The sequence below is a fragment of the Berghia stephanieae genome, chromosome 1 (assembly GCF_034508935.2).
Source record: "Berghia stephanieae isolate SIO BIC M18660-M18661 chromosome 1, UCSD_Bste_1.3, whole genome shotgun sequence".
NCBI classification, from domain to species: domain Eukaryota; kingdom Metazoa; phylum Mollusca; class Gastropoda; order Nudibranchia; family Aeolidiidae; genus Berghia; species Berghia stephanieae.
This window is the reverse complement of record NC_088360.1, coordinates 96935641-96954127: the sequence shown is the minus strand read 5'-3', so window position 1 is coordinate 96954127 and position 18487 is coordinate 96935641. Positions and strand designations below refer to the sequence as shown.

The window sequence follows — 18487 nt, the reverse complement described above, 5'->3', positions numbered from 1 at the left end:
ACATTTACAGTTACAGCATTCATTATCAATTTGTCTAGAACTTTTAACAATTCAAGTGGCTCGGTTCCACCAAAAGCCAAAATGTTTCCCTGTAATAAACCTTTCAGACATTATTAATATTAGAGGGATCAATTATCAAAATCTTCAAGCTTCAAGCTGACAGTCTCATATTAAGTATAGGCACAGAAATGATCCTTCATTCAAAGATATGAGCAGACAAGTCAGTGATATTGAATTGAGAGAGGCAGTGTTGCAAGTTGGATGTATGTCTCTGTTAATAATTAAGAAGGGGCACTTTGAGAAATGATTCCAATGGTGTTAGGCCCTTAAGATTTGGATTCTATTTCATTTTGCAACCCAGAAACGCCATTTCAAAAATAAAACTGAACACTGTTTCATGACATTGTATAAATACAATGAGAATAGTGGCTCGCCAATACACATAATTTTCGAAGAATTTTGTATTTTTCATACTGGCATCATTTTTATGTAAAAATTTTTAATTTTCGTAATATTTGACATCTCTGAGCTCACCCTCATCTGATACCCGACTCTATCCCAGTACAATTTCAAGTTCAATATTTATTTTTCTTCTCCATTAAATTTTTTTTTTCTGCCCGTTAACTTAAAGACTCCGAGATAGAAAAGAAACATAAAAAAGAAATGGTGTTTTCCTAAAAATGTGTTTCTCAATAAATCTTTCATTTATATAAATACTAAAAAATATTTCTAGCAATTTTTTTTTGTCGCAGAATGTAGCCTTGAGAAAGTCCTTAAATTAGCAATGAAAGCAGACAATGTTTAATCTAAAAAAAAAAATTAAATAGAGAGATGACAATAACAATAACTCTAACTTTGCCATTTTCTCAGCAACCAGCTAGCACAGTATCCAGCACCGTTTTTCAGACCATCGTACATTCCATCCTATGGCCACAATCTTATTTTTTAACCTTTGTTTTGATATTTTGATAGTATACTTTTAATTACTCACAAAATCTTAAAACAAGAAAATTATAGTCTTAGTGATGAATACTTCAAAGTCTCCTATAAATGAGATTTAGTATAAAAATTGTATTTTTAAAAAGTTTATGGTATTTTTATAATGTAAAAAGGTACAAGCTTAAATATTATTCTGTCACTGTGCCATTGTTTCAACTTAAAAACGAGTCTTTGACTGCAGATAATACAGATCTGCACATGCAGTGTTATGTATTTTAGTAAAGAATACAAAAGCTGCAAAATATTGAAGACAAAAAAAAAACCAAAAACCTTGAGTGTCAAAACGATTTCTTTCTTCCTCATATTCGTAAGGATCTAAATCCTCAATGGAGTAGTCTTCCATGGGCGCCTCATCCCCATCCTTTTCTGAAGACAAGAAAATATCCAAAATACTTTATTCTTAATGCAGACTAATGACAATTCTAATTCCCTCAATTTTGCCTTCGGCTATTGAACTTATGCGTAGTACTTTCTTATTGAAGGGGTTTGGGGGACATATACTCAAAAAGGAAAGAGAGAAAAAATTGTTGACAAAAAAAATATAAAATAAATAAATAATAAGATTTTAGGTCATAGTTAATTTAGGTTTTGATTGCAAGAAGCGAAGGAGAATGAAAATGAAATAAATATAATCTTTGACCCCCATGTATATCTCGATTGAAAAAATACAAAAAACACAGTTGCTTTTATTCAACACAAGTAAACAGTAGTAAAGTAGCAAAACACAATACCGTCTTCATCCCATTCAGGATCATCCTCAGATATTTCCCTCTCTTCCTCATCATCAATTTCTGTTTCATCAGAATTCTCCTCTGTTTCCGTGTCATCTCTCTCTTTGCCAGTTGGCTGAAAGTGAGAAAGGAACAAAAATTTATTAAATTAATAAAACAATTATATGATCACTGTGGAACATCACAATTTGACAAGTCTCAATTTGTTTTCTGAAGGGGTGATATGGCTGAGTGAATTAAGAATTGCACCCAGGTTTGTGCCTCGCTATCAGCATCTAATTTTTTCTTCAAGAGCAAGAAATTTAGCCCCTATTACTCATTGTGCGTGACTGCACTGCAGCTAACACTTGGAATAATTTCAGCCTCTTCTTAAAATAGACCCTAAAAAAATAATTTCTTTCGAGGATGAATATAGTGCCTATATCATTCTATTTTTATTTTAATTCCTTATTATTAGATTCCCTCTTTGTAAGAAAGATTAACCACACATTTTAGTTTTACCTCCATCCTTACAATTACAAGACAGACTAGGTATCAATTAGGTAGTCTCATAATAGTATTAAAATAAAGCTCACCTCATGCTTCTCACTGGCATCATCTGAAACAAAAAAGGTAATAGAATTTTCGGTTGAATTCAATTAAGAATGCAGTATTATTTATCCAAGGTTTATCAAACAATGACAATAATAATAATAATAATAATAATAAAAATTTAATAATAATAATAATAATAATAATAATAATAATAATAATAATAATAATAATAATAATAATAATAAATAATCAAAATTAAAAAAAAATAATAATAATATTTTTTTAAAAAATAAACAAATAAATAAATAATAATCAATTGACAAGTGCTCTATGGCACACAACAAACGCAAAAAGATTATATAAACTTATCATATATAATAGCACACCCATAAACACAGACTCACATACAAAAACCTGTCAACATATACACTAAAATAGATCTTTTTGATTTAAAACCAAAACAAAGTATATTAACAGTCAAAGTAGGCTCTGCTAAAGAGTTAAGTTTTCAGATTTTGTTCTTAAAGATCTTAAAATTTTCACTGCTTTTTGGTAATGTAAGAAAAGAAATTAAAAACAAAACCAATAAGATAATTTCTAGGGGAGCTCAAAGAATTCTAGAATAAAACAATTTAGAAGATGAGCATATAATTTCTTACTTATCCGATATGTATCAAAACTTTGAACTATTACCCCTTTCAAGATATGAAACAATCTGAGACAAATAAGGTTAATTGCCTGACATAATATCATATATACTCATAGACCAATATAATCAGATATCTCAATAATTATATAGAGGTTCCCATGCAGATTAGCTTTTTCACCTTTATCACTGAACACAATCTAATCTGACTGATAAATCTCCAAAAATTTAAAATCAAAGCAAATAATATGTAAATAATTATAAAACATGAACGTGTACACAGCCTTAAAACGTGTACACAGCCCATTTCCATATTTTTACCATGCTCAACGGACTTCACAATGATTCCTTCATATATCCATCTCATATGGAACAGTCACCGGTTAGCTATCCTTTTTTGTATTAACAGTCTTACACTGTCTGTCACTGCTTATAGCCCAGAACTCATTAACACCAGAGTTGAATGGGGTTACATAACACCTGGAACAGAATTTTTAATAAGACGAGACACTAACTCCTATGCAGACTTACCTTTTTGTCCTGCTGTGGAAGGACGATGTTCCCTTCGAGGCATAGGGGGTTTCCCGATATTGAAGAATGAATTTCCCTGGAAAAAGCATTGATCATGAGTAACGCACTGAAAACTAACATTGTAAAATGACCTAATTATTTTCAATTCTTTGTATGACATTGATTGATTGGGATCCTGATAGTTCATTTGGCAGAACACTCACTTCACACACTAAGATATGGTTATACATCCCAGGTGCAATCCGGATTTTTTTCCGACCTGTGTCCACTCAGCAGTGATTCGGTAGCTGGGTCTGTTAGAGCTGCCAATAAGTACTTAGCAGTAGACTAGTGCCCTATCCAAAAGGTAGTAAGCAATTGCTATTGTCTGTTTAATGCTATGGATACCAGGATAATCTCCGACTTCATGGGTCTTATGACCCTGGAGAACTACATTTTTTGTAGAACATTGATTTCCTTCTTACTTCTTTACCACTAATACACCCCTTATTGTGATTTAACTCATTAAGAAGTCTAATCTCTCTTCTTTACTTCCTCCTTGTTAAACATCAATGTCAACTCTTGAACATCTACATACATACATAAGTTCCTTTTAGATATGATAATTTAACCAAAGTGGAATTGTTTATCCTGTTGATGGACTGAACGAATGACAGTGCTGCATTAGCCATGACATCATTTCCAAACTTTACCAATAAATTCAGTTCTTGAGATACAAAATTTGAAAATAATATATATATAAAGCAGACAGATATTCAGAAACAGAATTCTGGAAATATTTAGAGCAAATCTAGGAGTTAAATGAAGAAGTGATGGTAGTGGTGGCGAAGGTGATGATGACGACGATGATGATGGTGATTGTATTGGTGGAGGTGGTGGTGGTGATGATGATGATGATAATGAGAATGAAAGTGTGCCAGGTCAAAAACATCTATTTCAGAAAAAGTTTTTAAAAATTAACAATAAAAAAATGTTAAAATAAATAAATGCAATTAAAATAACAAGCAAATGAAAACAAAACTGGAATTATCTTAGTAAATTGATAATAACAATTGACATGTAAAGCTTTAATCTTTCAAAGGGGGGATTTTGGTATAAATCAGATATGAAACAGCATTACGATTTACCTGGTAGTAATCAATAGAACTCACCTCTGTGTCAATTTCATGAATAGGGCTTGTCACAATCACCTTCATTTCTTTCACAAAGGTCTTGGGAAAATAACCTCTTCGCCCATTCACCTATGCAAAACAAAATATTTGTGATATGTCGTTTAGGTATTTTCCTTTCCTTTTATTTTATTTTATTTTCTGTTGCATATTATCAAATCCAAAAGAAGAGCACAAATATCTTAATTGGTGAACTTTGACAGCAAGTGAGTTTTGCTAAGATGACATTTCCATTGTTGAAAGGTAATAAACAATATGTCTTTCAGTCCAATGACAAAGGTTGGATTATGGGTATGTCAGAATTTCTATTCTGGCTCCCCCTTTGCCGTGCAATGATTGCGTCTTATTACAATCTGGCTAAGACAACTAGATTTGTAAAAATATAGATCAAAATCTTCATAAAAGCATCCTGTCTATAAAAATTTCCTTAACTTAACTTACCAACTAATTGAATTCAAGGTGGCTTTTTTTAACCATCATCATGGCTTGATTATATATTGTAGCATTGCACAGCGGTATCGTTTTTGCTTTATACCCAAAAGGCAAATGTGCAGGGTTCGACTGCCAATTGCGCTCTGTGGCCTTGTGCAAGTCACCTCACCCTAGGTCACTTTGCAGCTTCACCATACTTGATGCCTGGGTTATTCAGTCCTCCCATGGAATAGACCATAAAAACAAATTATATCCACTTGACAATGAACAAAGAGAATTTCATTTATTTTTATATCTTATATATCATATCTTTCAAAACATTTGTCCATATACCTCTCCTCCCCATAGTGATGGATTATCTCCAGCTGACTTGCTTTTGATGTCTATTATGTCACCATGTTTGAAGGACAAGAGCAGTGGGTTGTTACCTCCAGGGAAACTGGCCAGTGCTCTGGCTACGGATATTGTACCTGTTCAAACACAAATTATAAATAATTATACTGTTATAAAGTATATATACTAAGCTATTAGAAGCCATGAACTGTAAAAAGTATTCAATATGGATGAAAATAATAGCTGAGGAAATTTAAAAAAACCCAATATACATATGATGGAGTGTTTTAGGTTGAAGACCCTCTTCAGCCAACAACAAAATCAAATAAAAGGGTAATACTTCACTTGAAATATAGAAAGAAAGGACAGAATGTGCTCTATATGACTCCTGTCCTCAATGAGATAGAGCAATGCCCTATCCACTCAGCCATCTTGCAACCCTCCCTCCTCCCCTTCCGAAAAAGAAAAAAAAAATTTCATGGGCATGGAATACAATTGTTTTGTTATTTTTTTCCAACCCTTAATTACAACTTAGTAGATTGTAAATAATTTTTCAAAGCATTTCTTAGTCACAAAACAGAAAGCCCTTTCAATTGTTTAATGGTGTGCTTCTAAAATTAATAAAATATACAAACAAAATTTTAAAAAAATTTAAACTTGAGCTTTTATTTCGAGCAATATCCACTAAACATGCTCAAAGCACTTTACAAGGGGCCCCTGACCAACAACATGTAACATTTAGAATATTGGCATTTTTTTTTTTCGATAGAGACAACACTGTTAACGGCCAGATACTCATTTCACACCAGAGTAAGGTGAGAGAATGTGAGTAAAGAGCGTTTTCTAAGGACTCAACTATGCATCAAGCGAGGTTCGAACTCAGTGAAAGCGAGTGTCATACCATTAGACCACATAGCTGCACAACAGATATTCTCTCTCTGATTTTTCCTAATTGAAAATGACAAGAGCAATATATTTTCTTCTGCAATGAATTAAATGGTATTATAACGATATGAAAATGTTGCTGCATTTGTTTTGTGGTTTCAAGGATTATACTTTTTTAAATATTGCATCAAAAGCTCAATGGCTTAAAGAAAATTAAGTACCAAAACAATGAATTACAAAATCTCTTAAATCTATAAGAAGAATTTTGTTTGCTTTTCAAATGGGTGCATATATTCCATCATTCAGATCTCTATACTATAACTGCATGAAAATTTTCAAATTTCTGGGATTTGCAGGAAACAAGCCTTTAGTGCTGATAAATAATTCAATTGCTTTCTCCATTATAATTACATGATGAAGCATATAAGGATTTCTCGTTTTCATAGACTTTTCGCTGCTATACCACAAAGATGACATAAAATGCTTTCCCTGTCATAAGATTTCCATAAGAGTTAACATCCATGAAGATGTTTTGATTGCAAATAAACTTCACATGAATTTTATCAACACTGGCCTTTGGATTTGTCTTCTCTACAGAATTTGGTCTTGGAATCGGCTAGACAACTATGAATCTGGCCCCGACTGTGAGGTGTGGTCTTCGCTCATAAAACCAATTATCTATTCTTATTCCTGCTGACATAAGAAGTCATACTAACTGTCTGTCACTTCTTGTCTCGTACCAATTCACTTGAGCATTAATAAATTGATTACAGTCTAGGATACCTAATTCAATCCTAGGGGACCAAATCCATATTCTTACAGCCCATCACCACTGAATTAACAACTGCACTACCCCTCTAAAGTCGTAAACACTTCCACTCTATATAACACCTTATATTTCAATATTTTTACTAAGTAACAACAGATCCATCTTAAATTATAAAAGAATAAATCCTATAAGAACTTAAATTATATGAAAAGTCATAAATCACGATAGACAGTACTACTGAAGTGGTCCTTCAGAGCCAGAGCCATTAGGCATTAGGCCCATGGCGCCATATTCATTCCTGTTTATATAGCTTGCAACTTTGGATAGGATACTGATTAATAACTCAGAGGACAGTGCTATTAAACATGTGACAATAAAACTTAACAAGAAGAAAAAAAAACGATTTTGTGTCTCTTTATTATTACAATGAGTGAGTAGGCCCAAGTAAAAGATAAATATCTCTTTGTAGCATTTATGAAAAGAGAAGAGATTTTGATATAAATTAGGTCTAGAAATAGTAGTAGTAGTAGAGTATAAGATGCAAATCAACTTGTAGTGTAGTCGTATGGTCGTGATGATAATTACTAGATCTATCTAGGCCCTAGAATCCATTAATTAGATTGATATTCCATATCGCATAAAATGGCTATGGGGCAATATTCTTTTCTTTCAAAATAACTAGGTGAAAACAATCCGAGGAAGATACGATATGTGGAAAATGAGTTGCATAGACATGACCAACACATTTTGTGAATCGTGAACCGGCGTTGGTTGTCATGCAAACAGCAACCTGTCTTGTCTCTTGCTGTTGAATGAAGATGACGAACATCCATCATATTTCTCTAAAATCAAACAAAACTGAATGACAGCTTTTCCGATGGGATTGAGAGCGTCTAAGGCACATACTCTTTTAGTCCACTCCAACTCCTATCTATACCAATTACTTATACTTATAGTTTGCCAAAAAATTAATCCACAAGTGTCAAGTCTAAGAGCTCTGGACTGGCTATCTATTTCAACTTCAACGACAAACTCCAACCAGATTGCATCAATCAGACGTTCCTTTAGTTGCTTAAGAATTATCAAACCAAACATCTTACCTTTACATTCCGTGTCGGCGCATCGTCTTTTGTTGGATAAACTATGTTGACAAATAACAACTGTGAATGATAAGATAAACACCAAAGTGAAAATATTCCACGGCCATGACTTGGAGGCAGCCATGTTTTGACTCTTACATTTCTACTTTCTATCTCCAAACACAACACACAACTCAACACACACACTTTCGACAACACACAGCCAAAGTAACACGTCACGGAATAATGATCATTGAACTCTTCAGTCTTCAATCGAAATCAGCTGTGCGTCTTGTGTGAAATGCGTCAAGTGACATCGATTTTTTTAAACAGTTATTACGTCAAACTAGATGTAACAAAGGATGAATATAAGATGAAAAATAAAAGTTAAATCCTAAAAAAATGTTATGTGGTAAAACATGAAAGATATGATGAATACATAATATGAAAATGGCCGCGGCTAACACACTGGTGGGTGATCAAGATGTAAATTATGTATTATCAACGAGTAATATTAAATGGTATTATTAAATTATGTTAAAGATTATTGGATGTTTTTCATATCAATTCTTAGCTCTTGCTCAAAGTACACGTCGCTCTTATCACATAAGCATTTTTTTTTTCATTTATTTATTTATACGCAGTGGCTATTTTTACAGTCCCGGTAAAGACTTGTGTGCTTTTCGTAAAGGCCATGGTTGCCAAACAACACTTTTACGTTTAATTGAAGATTGGAAAGAGGCATTAGACAATAACAAATATGTCGCTGCAATCCTCATGGACCTTTCGAAGGCTTTTGACTGCTTGTCTCACAACATTCTTATTGCTAAACTAGCTGCCTATGGGCTAGAACAAAAAGCTCTTTATTTAATTGAAAATTACTTGAGCAGAAGAAAACAACAAATAAAATTAGAGGATGCTGTGAGCGAGTGGGCAGGCATTAAAAAAGGCGTTCCCCAGGGATCAATTCTTGGACCATTACTTTTTAACATTTTTATAAATGATATATTTTACTTTATCAGAGAGGGAAAATTATATAATTATGCTGACGATAATACCCTGTCATGTGCTCATTCAAATTTCGATATGCTTTTAAAAACTATTGAAAATGAAAGCGAAATCCTTATCAAATGGTTCGAAATAAACTGTATGCAAGCAAACCCGGACAAATTCCAGGCAATTGCAGTAGGTACAAAAACACGCACAAAGAAACCCACGTTCAATATTGGAACTGCAAGTACTACATGTGAAGAAGTTGTAAAATTACTAGGGATCGACATAGACTACCAACTAAAATTTGATTTACACATTAAAACCATCTGCCGTAAAGCTTCTCAGCAATTAAATGTCTTAAAAAGGCTTGGAAAATACCTTTCAAAATTGAACAAGTTAACAATATTTCACTCTTTTGTATTGTCAAATTTCAATTTCTGTCCACTAGCTTGGCATTTCTGTTCTAAAACTAATTGTGATTAACTTGGAAAGATACAAGAAAGAGCACTGCGTTTTATTTATGAAGATGACAAAAAATCCTACGACCAATTACTTTCAAAGGCCAAAGTCCCCTCCCTACAAATAAGACGAATGAGAACAATTGCTTTGGAAACGTTAAAAATTTTATACAAAATTGCTCCTCCTTGTCTATCTGATATGGTCATTTTGAAAAATAACAGATACAATTTTAGATATTCAAACCTCCTTGATATTCCTAGGGTCAGGTCAACGTCTTATGGCAAAAGATCTTTCAGATATTCTGCTGCTGTGCTTTGGAATGAACTTCAAAAATCATATCCTCTCATGGAATGGCCAGCCATGCAAATGTAATATTTGTAATTAATCTAACCGTACATATATGTGTATATATGTATGTATATGTATATATATATATATATATATATATATATATATATATATATATATATATAATATATATATATATATTATATTTATATATATGTATATGTGTGTGTATATAATATTATGTTACTTTTTCTTTGTGTGTCATGATTGGAATCTTGATGAGAGAATGTTTTTAAGGGAAAATCTATTACTATGTATTTTTATGCACTATGTGTAAAACCTATATCGGTCAAAGGGTTCTATTAGCCTGACTACATTATCTATGAAACATTTTTTAAATGCCGACAATAAATAAACATTTAATTTGAATTGAATTGAATTGAAAAATGGTTCTCGGGGCTATTTTTACAGTCCCGTAGCGATTTTTACGTGCTGTCATTTTTATGACATATAATTTGTGTTTTTGCATAAGTTATGTTTACAGTACAGAACAGCCCGTTTTCTATCATCAGTGGGCAGGTTAGGTTGTATGTCTTGATTTTTTTTTTTCTGTCAAACAGACATAATATAGATCTAGTAGTAGTTTATTAAACACTGAAAGTATTTAGTTCTTGCTTGAAGTCGACACCCCTCAAGATATAATACTTTACAGGTTTGGCTTTTGTTTATACTTTACCAGTATTAACCAGCCAGGAAGGACTAACGGTTTATACAATTTTAAAAGACGTAACATTCAGGGTGTAGTCTTCTCATGTGAGAGTGGGTTCGAATCCCCTTTCAGAAAAGAGGCCGTTCACAAACCAATTGGACACATTTTGACCATTTTAGACCCCCCCCCCCCCCCATGTGGATGTCCATAGTAAAAATGCACATTGCGAAACACCCCATATTGTTCTCTTGGATAATAATTTTAAAAAAGAAAGTAAATAATGATGATTATCTACCATGGGCGGTCATGATCCAAAAGAATAGAGGTACCCAAGACTGATCCTCATTAGGGCGCCGAGGTGGAGAGGGCATTTTGCTTTGGTCCCACCATCGCGTTGTTCCTACTCCTTTACCGATTGACCCAGCGATTGTTCCGACCAGACAAGGGTGGTCGCTGTATTGCTCCTCCCTTCACAGTTAGGAGATTGTTTTATTGTTCTCCAAAGCGGTGCTCACCTTGTGGTCAGACTCCTCTGCCTAGGCTTTGAGGTACTACTAGGGAAAGAGATAGATTGAGAAAAAGAGAAAGGAAAAAGAGAGAAGAGAGAGAGAGAGAGAGAGAGAGAGAGAGAGAGAGAGAGAGAGAGAGAGAGAGAGAGAGTGGGGAGGGGGGGGGGAAGAGATAGAGAAAGAAAGAGATTGGGAACGAATGAAAGAAAGAGAGGGAGAGAGAGAGAGAGAGAGAGAGAGAGAGAGAGAGAGAGAGGGGGGGAAAGAAAGATGGGGAAAGAAAGAGAGGGATAGAGAAAGAATGAAAGAAAGAAAGAGGGAGAGAGAAACAAACAAAGAAACAAAGAGAGAGAGAGAGAGAGAGAGAGAGAGAGAGAGAGAGAGAGAGAGAGAGAGAAAGAAAGGGATTGGGAAGGAATGAAAGAAAGAGAGAAGGAGAGAGAAAAAGAGAGATATGTAGAAAGAAAGGGATAGAGAAAGAATGAAAGAAAGAGAGAGTGTGTGTGTGTGTGAGAGAGAGAGAGATAGAAAAAAGGAGAATGTAAAAAAAAAAAAAAAGAGAGAAATAGAAAGAAAGAAAGACATAGAGAAAGAATAAAAGAAAGAGGGAGGGAGGGAGGGAGAGAGAGAGAGAGAGAGAGAGAGAGAGAGAGAGAGTGTGTGTGTGTGTGTGTGAGCGAGAGAGAGTGTGTGTGTGTGTGTGAGAGAGAGAGAGAGAGAGAGAGAGAGAGAGGCTGCTAACTCGCCGCACCTGAACGAAGTGAGTTTTAGAGCTAAATTAGCTTCTACCCTAGAAAGAGGAGAGCTAACGCTACGTCGTAGCTCCTCTTTCTAGGCTTCTACCCTATTATTGTTATTACTATTATTATTGTTATTTTTATTACTATTTAGCCGTAAAAATAGCCACGAGAACCATCTTTACGGGACTGTAAAAATAGCCACGAGAACCATATTTACGGGACTGTAAAAATAGCCCCGAGAACCATATTTACGGGACTGTAAAAATAGCCACTGCGTTATTTATAAACTGGTCCTTATGAATAATAATCTATCCGTTAACGCAGATCTCGCGATAGCTCAGATGGCAGAGCGGAGGACTGTAGTTGAAAGAATAGCTATCCTTAGGTCGCTGGTTCGATTCCGGCTCGCGAGAATTTTTTTTTCTCTTTTCTCTTTTGGTTGTAATTGATTATTAATAATGTTTGTTGGGGAAAGATTATCGTTGTTATTATTATTACAAAATAGTAATAAGAATAACATTGTTACTATAATATTATTATTAATGATCGTCATTTTTATTATCATTATTATTATTTGTATTATTATTCGATATTATTATTATTATTATTATTATTATTATTATTATTATTATTATTATTATTATTATTATTATTATTATTATTATTATTATTATCATCATTATTATTATTACGCTTGGCTCGCGAGAATTTTTGTTTGTAACACGACATGTAATTTAGTATATTTATTGGAGAGAAGGATATAATTATTTTTATATATTATTATTATTGTTATTACTATTATTATTGTTATTTTTATTACTATTATTATTATTATTATTATTATTATTATTATTATTATTATTATTATTATTATTATTATTATTATTATTATTATTATTATTATTATTATTATTTTTGTTGTTATTACTATTATCGTTACAGACCTACCAACCTCTGGAATATGGAATCAGGGACACCCTACTGCGATTGTGCCTGAATGCTGTGGCCTACTGCTATGGCGGTCTAAGCAAACAGAAGACATAATATAACTTAACCAAAAATTTGTATTCTTATACATGTTGCTTGGAAATTAATCAATAAATAGGTTATATGAACTGAAAAAAAAAGAGAGAGAGAGAGAGAGAGAGAGAGAGAGAGAGAGAGAGAGAGAGAGGGGGGGGGGAGGAGAGAGAGAGAGAGAGAGAGAGAGAGAGATTTGTTTTTGTTTTTAAGGGTTTTACGGCGCTTGCAACACATTTAGGTTATATCAGCGCCAGTAAAAAGGAAGAAATGGGATAGTAAAAAGTTCTAGAATTACAATTAAAGCACTCAAAAGAAAGTAAGACACAGGGGAACTAGGAACAAAAAGGGATCAGATGTAGATTCAAAGAGCATTCCGCCAATGTACTTAGTTTGAGATCACCTATAAGTCTCATCAGGACACAAGCACAAAATCCAACAAAGAGGAATACACTCAAATGCTTACATTATACATTAAAAATAACAAACATAATAATACATAACAGAGAGATGATTTACAAGGAAAAAAATATCATCTCCCAAAACAATAACTATGCATTTGACTGTTTCCCTCCCAGCCAAGGAATTCCAGCCAGGGTCAGGACAAAACCAAGTAATTTCACTCCAAAACAAAGACAGAAAACAATTGGAAAACGGGAATGGTGGGGTAGAAGACACAGCATGTACCTCCCTGCCCACTATGGGAGGTCAGGATCCCCACCCAGAGAGAGAGAGGAGAGAGAGAGAGAGGAGAGAGAGAGAGAGAGAGAGAGAGAGAGAGAGGGGAGGGAGGAGGGAGAGAGGGGGGGGGGGGGGGGGGGGGGGGGGGGGAGAGGTGAAAATGGCGGGGTCACATCATGAATCGGAAATCAAGGAAAGGTGTAAAACTAAAACCCAATTCCATCTCACATACGAGTCACCTCCAAGGGGTACAGAACAGTTAGTACGGCACGACTCATATTTCAAAAAGGAAAAAGGGACGAAGCCACTTTTCTTTTGCCTGAGCTACAATGGCTGCCTGTATCTGAACGTGTGAAATACAAGACAGCCACTATTGTTTATAATAGTTTGTGCGGCTCAGCCACTATTGTTTATAATAGTTTGTGCGGCTATGTGGTCTAGTGGTATGACACTCGCTTTCGGATCGGAAGGTCACGGGTTCGAGCCTCGTTCGACGCATAGTTGAGTACTTGGAAAATACTCTTTAATCACATTCTCTCACCGTACTCAGGTGTAAAATGAGTACCTGGCCATTAACAGCGTTGTCTTTGTCCGAAAAATTGTAATATCGCCTAACAGGCAGCATGTCCAGTCCTACATGTTAAATGTTGCTGTTGACCAGGGACCCCTTGTAAAGTGCTTTGAGCACATTTAGTGGATATTGCGCTATATAAAAGCTCAATTTTTACAAAAATGTTTGTGTTCATGGAACAGCTCCAGGGTACTCCAACCCCAGTGCAGATCTCTACGATCATCAAAACCCACCTCCATCTAAACATCCCTTGATGTAGACTACAAACTGGAGAACGAAGCTTCTAATTCTAAGTTTGCAGCCCAAGGATATGGAACAGTCTGCCCAACGATGTTAAATCCTCACCAAGTCTTGATATACTCAAGAAACATTTGAAAACACATATTTTTATAATAGCATTTTAGTAAACAAATTGTGATATGTATTTTATTTTACATCTGCTGTGTAATGCGCCCAGAGCCATCTATCCAGCAGGGGTGAGGCGCAACTACTAGTACTAGAACTAGAAGTGTTTATCTCTCTCCTTTCAAATAAATCTTCAAAAATTAAAAAGGGTAAATCAGTTAGTAGGCAATTTGGAGGAGTCGAGCAGGGATCACTGTATTTTTAGAGGTCCTATCTCTCCTCCATGTGCTCACATACTACCTCTTTCAAATTCCAAATGAATTTCTCTTTCATTCATTCACACGTACACACACAAACATACTCACACACATAGACGCAAGTGTGCCACTCAACATCACACTCGCCCACATCCTTGCAAAACACATTCATACCCCCATCACCTCATCCCCCCCCCCCCCCCCCCCTCTTCCATCATCATGTACTATTTCAGGCTTTAGAGAGTGAAAGAACATTTATAATGAACAAAAATTTGACTTATAATTATTAATGCAAAACCCTAATTCAGACTTTGGGACGAGCTCCTACAGGGATGCCACCAGGCAAATTATAAAAAGCCTGAAAACTTGCGCGGACGAGATATTGGTATTATGTAATATAGTACTATTACTAGTATAAATCCATTTTTATCATTAAACATAAATTTACTTTTTGTAAACATTTAATGAATTGTCCTTTCCACATGTTAAAGGCCTACAATGTTATTCAAATAAAAGGCCAGAAAGTGTAGTTTTGTTTTGATTGCTACTTTATAAAGCAGGCTACAATATCTTTTTTTTTTTTACCGAAACCTAGTGGTTATTCGGCTTTATAAATACAATCCAGGAATCTCACAAAAGACATAGTCAAAGGGTAAAAAGAAAGAAGAATAAACTAAGCCAACCACCATTGCTTTATTCTAGGCTAATGTATTATCTCTGTATAACCAGATGATTTAATGGATGGTTGCGAAAGAGAGAGAGAGAGAGAGAGAGAGAGAGAGAGAGAGAGAGAGAGAGAGAGAGAGAGAGAGAGAGAGAGAGAGGAGAGAGAGAGAGAGGGAAAGAGAAAGAGAGAGAGAGAGAGGAGACTTCTCTACCAGAATAATTTATGAATTGAAATGGAAAGAAAGGGAAAGAGGAAGAGAGAGAGAGAGAGAGAGAGAGAGAGAGAGAGAGAGAGAGAGAGAGAGAGAGAGAGAGAGAGAGAGAGAGAGAGAGAGAGAGAGAGAGAGAGAGAGAGATATTTGTCCCTCCCCTTCCCCTTCAACCAAACCATCAACTACTAGCTAATCAAAGAACACCACCGTCTGTGTCAATTGTGACATCTGGTGCCATTCAGTCTGGCCCGACGTCATAAAGACGGGACCGTCACTAAATTTCACGAGGCTATTGCACAGGTGTCAAAATATGACATAAGACATAATGGTGATTTTGAGGGAAATGTTTGACACGGCAAATTCAGTGATGGGGATGGGCGGAGATAAACTACCATTTAGGCGCCCAAATATTCGACCGGCGGTACCAGCCCAAATTATTCACCCGGCGAAAAAATTCCTGCTCAAATCTCGATCGCGATTTTTTCCTTCTTCTTTAAAAAAAAATTTTTTTTTTTTTTTTTGAATAGTGACGACGAACAAAAACTGGAGGTTCCGGATTAAAACCGGCTGGTGGTAAAAAAAAAAAACCCGGATTTCCGGCCAAAACCGGAAAAGTGGCATCCCTGCTCCTACTATAAATTTTTAAATGCAAAAAATAAAATAAATATATATATAAATATCTCTCTGGGCACAAGTTAAAGGCGCTGTGGAGTTATCTTAAGATGTTAAAAATCTATAAATTATGCACTTGACATTGAGTTCAAATTCTATTGAATTTTAAATTTTGTGTTGATCAACTATACTTGTTATTATTATTATTATTATTATTATTATTATTATTATTATTATTATTATTATTATTTAAGAATGAGGTGTATCAATACCAAAGAAAGGCTAACTGAGTGAAGCAGGACAAAAGACCCTAAGCCCCATCAACTAGATGCAAGGCTTGGCTATCTATATGAATTGATTTAATGATTTTATGCCCCCCCCCCCCCCCCCCCCCCCCCCCAAAAAAAAAATACTAAAAAAAAAAAAAACCTCCGAAAAAAAAACCCCCAAAAACCCAAACCAAACAGCACATTAATACTTTGAGAAGTAACAAACAAAAATGAATATAACAATTTCAAATAAAAAAAGAAGAAAAAAATACCAAACACAGAATGTTTCGGGCTCAAAACCCTTCTTCAGCCAATAACATAAAAAAAAAAAAAACCCATTAAAAACATAAATACATTTCTTAATTCCAGATCTACAATAGAGAAATTCGGTAGTAGTAGGTCCTCTCTCAAGAATAGAATCTTGGAATGTCTCTGTCGTGGATCTGGAATTTAGTACGTAATGTATTTATGGTTTTATTGTTTTTTGTTGTTGGCCGAAGAACCAAAACGTACTGTTTTTGGCATTTTATTCTTTTTTTGAAGCTGTTATATTCATTTTTATTGATTACTTTTTACAGTTCACAGCTTCTTGCAGCTTAGTATGTATCACTTTGACTTGTATTAATACTTTGACGGCGTCGAGAAACTTTCAACATCCAAATTTTGAATATAATGAATGGCCTTTGAAATCAGCTGGATTAGGGAAACATCATCTTTAAAATATTTTGGATGATATTCAAGCTAGCAGTGAAATAAGTATCGATAAATTAAATCAAAATCAAAAGATTCTGTGAGGAAAACTCCTATTTTTTTCTTTTAAAAAGGTCAAAACAAAAGTAGGACATTTTTATTTTGCACATCATAACAGGTACACATCACAATAACTGATTGGATTTCACAACTACAGGATGTCCAGCAGATTATCAGACTTAAAAATCCTACCTCCCCCAAAAAAATCCTACCAAGCAATTTAAAAGCAGGGGTGAGAATGACTGGTCACAAAAAAGGTGGAAATTTTTCATCGTGAAGATCATGACCCATCCATGCGACCATAACCTATAAATTTGAATTTCACTCAAATTTACTGAGATGCGATCCAAAATTTGTCTTGCAGCAATTTCTGACACGACTCGGTGGAATTTCAAAAGTTGAAAGTGTAATTTAAACATTTGGTGGTTGTAGTAGGGATGATGATGTGATGGTTGTAGTAGTAGTGGTGATAGGGATGATGTGGTAGTAGTGATTGTAGTAGTAGTAGTGGTCGTATGGATGATTGTGTGGTGGTGGTTGTAGTAGCTGTGGTAGGAATGATGATGTGGTGGTTGTTGTAGTAGTAGTGGTGGTAGGGATGATGATGTGGTGGTGGTTGTAGTAGTGGTAGTAGGGTTTATGATGTGGTGGTGGTTGTAGTAGAAGTGGTGATAGGGATGATGTGTTATTTGTAGTAGTAGTGGTGCTAGTGATGATGGTGTGGTGGTGGTTGTAGTAGGAGTGGTGGTAGGGATGATGTGGTAGTGGTGGTAGGGATGATGATGTGGTGGTGATTGTAGTAGTAGTGTGGTCTTAGAGATGATGATGTGATGGTGGTTGTAGTAGTAGTGGTGGTAGGGATGCTGCTGTGGTGGTGGTTGTAGTAGGATTGATGATGTGGTGGTGGTTGTAGTAGTGGTGGTCTTAGAGATTATTGTGTGGTGGTGGTTGTAGTAGGAATGATGATGTGGTGGTAGTTGTAGTAGTAGTGGTGGTAGGGATGATGATGTGGTGGTGGTGGTTGTAATAGTAGTGGTGGTAGAGATGTTGATGTAGTGGTTTTGGTGAGTGTTTTTTATTCAGTGATGATAATAGCAATTTGTCAAAAAGGAGGAAAATGTCTCCCGTCTATAGATCACAAGCAAAGTGTAAAAATAACAGGAACATAGTTTTGTATTAGTATTATTTAATATATTACTATAAGTAGTATAAATCCATTCTTATTATTAGACATAAATTTACTTTTTGTAAACATGTAATGAATTGTCCTTTCCATATGTAAAAAGCCTACAATGCTA

General features: G+C 34.8%; 1 protein-coding gene and 1 non-coding gene across 3 annotated transcripts in view; one reads left to right on the top strand and one right to left on the bottom strand.

Moving 5' to 3' along the window:
* Positions 1–8333, bottom strand: part of LOC144962478 (uncharacterized) — a 32333-nt gene extending 24000 nt beyond the window's left edge. Inside the window, exons 1-7 of one of the 2 annotated variants that reach the window (XM_078895467.1) lie at positions 8130–8307; positions 5376–5512; positions 4593–4682; positions 3442–3517; positions 2306–2328; positions 1731–1845; positions 1270–1365 (exon numbers count right to left, since the gene is read on the bottom strand). In XM_078895467.1, the coding sequence (XP_078751593.1) occupies positions 1270–1365; positions 1731–1845; positions 2306–2328; positions 3442–3517; positions 4593–4682; positions 5376–5512; positions 8130–8253 (661 nt within the window). In that variant the 5' untranslated portion in view covers positions 8254–8307. Of the gene's footprint in view, positions 1–1269; positions 1366–1730; positions 1846–2305; positions 2329–3441; positions 3518–4592; positions 4683–5375; positions 5513–8129 lie in introns of both variants that reach the window. The other variant, XM_078895468.1, reaches the window with a different exon arrangement.
* Positions 8334–12132: 3799 nt separating this feature from the next.
* On the top strand, positions 12133–12219 carry Trnay-gua (transfer RNA tyrosine (anticodon GUA)). Its single transcript is given in 2 exon segments — positions 12133–12169; positions 12184–12219. It is a non-coding gene; the product is annotated as a tRNA-Tyr (tRNA).
* Positions 12220–18487: the final 6268 nt, after the last annotated feature.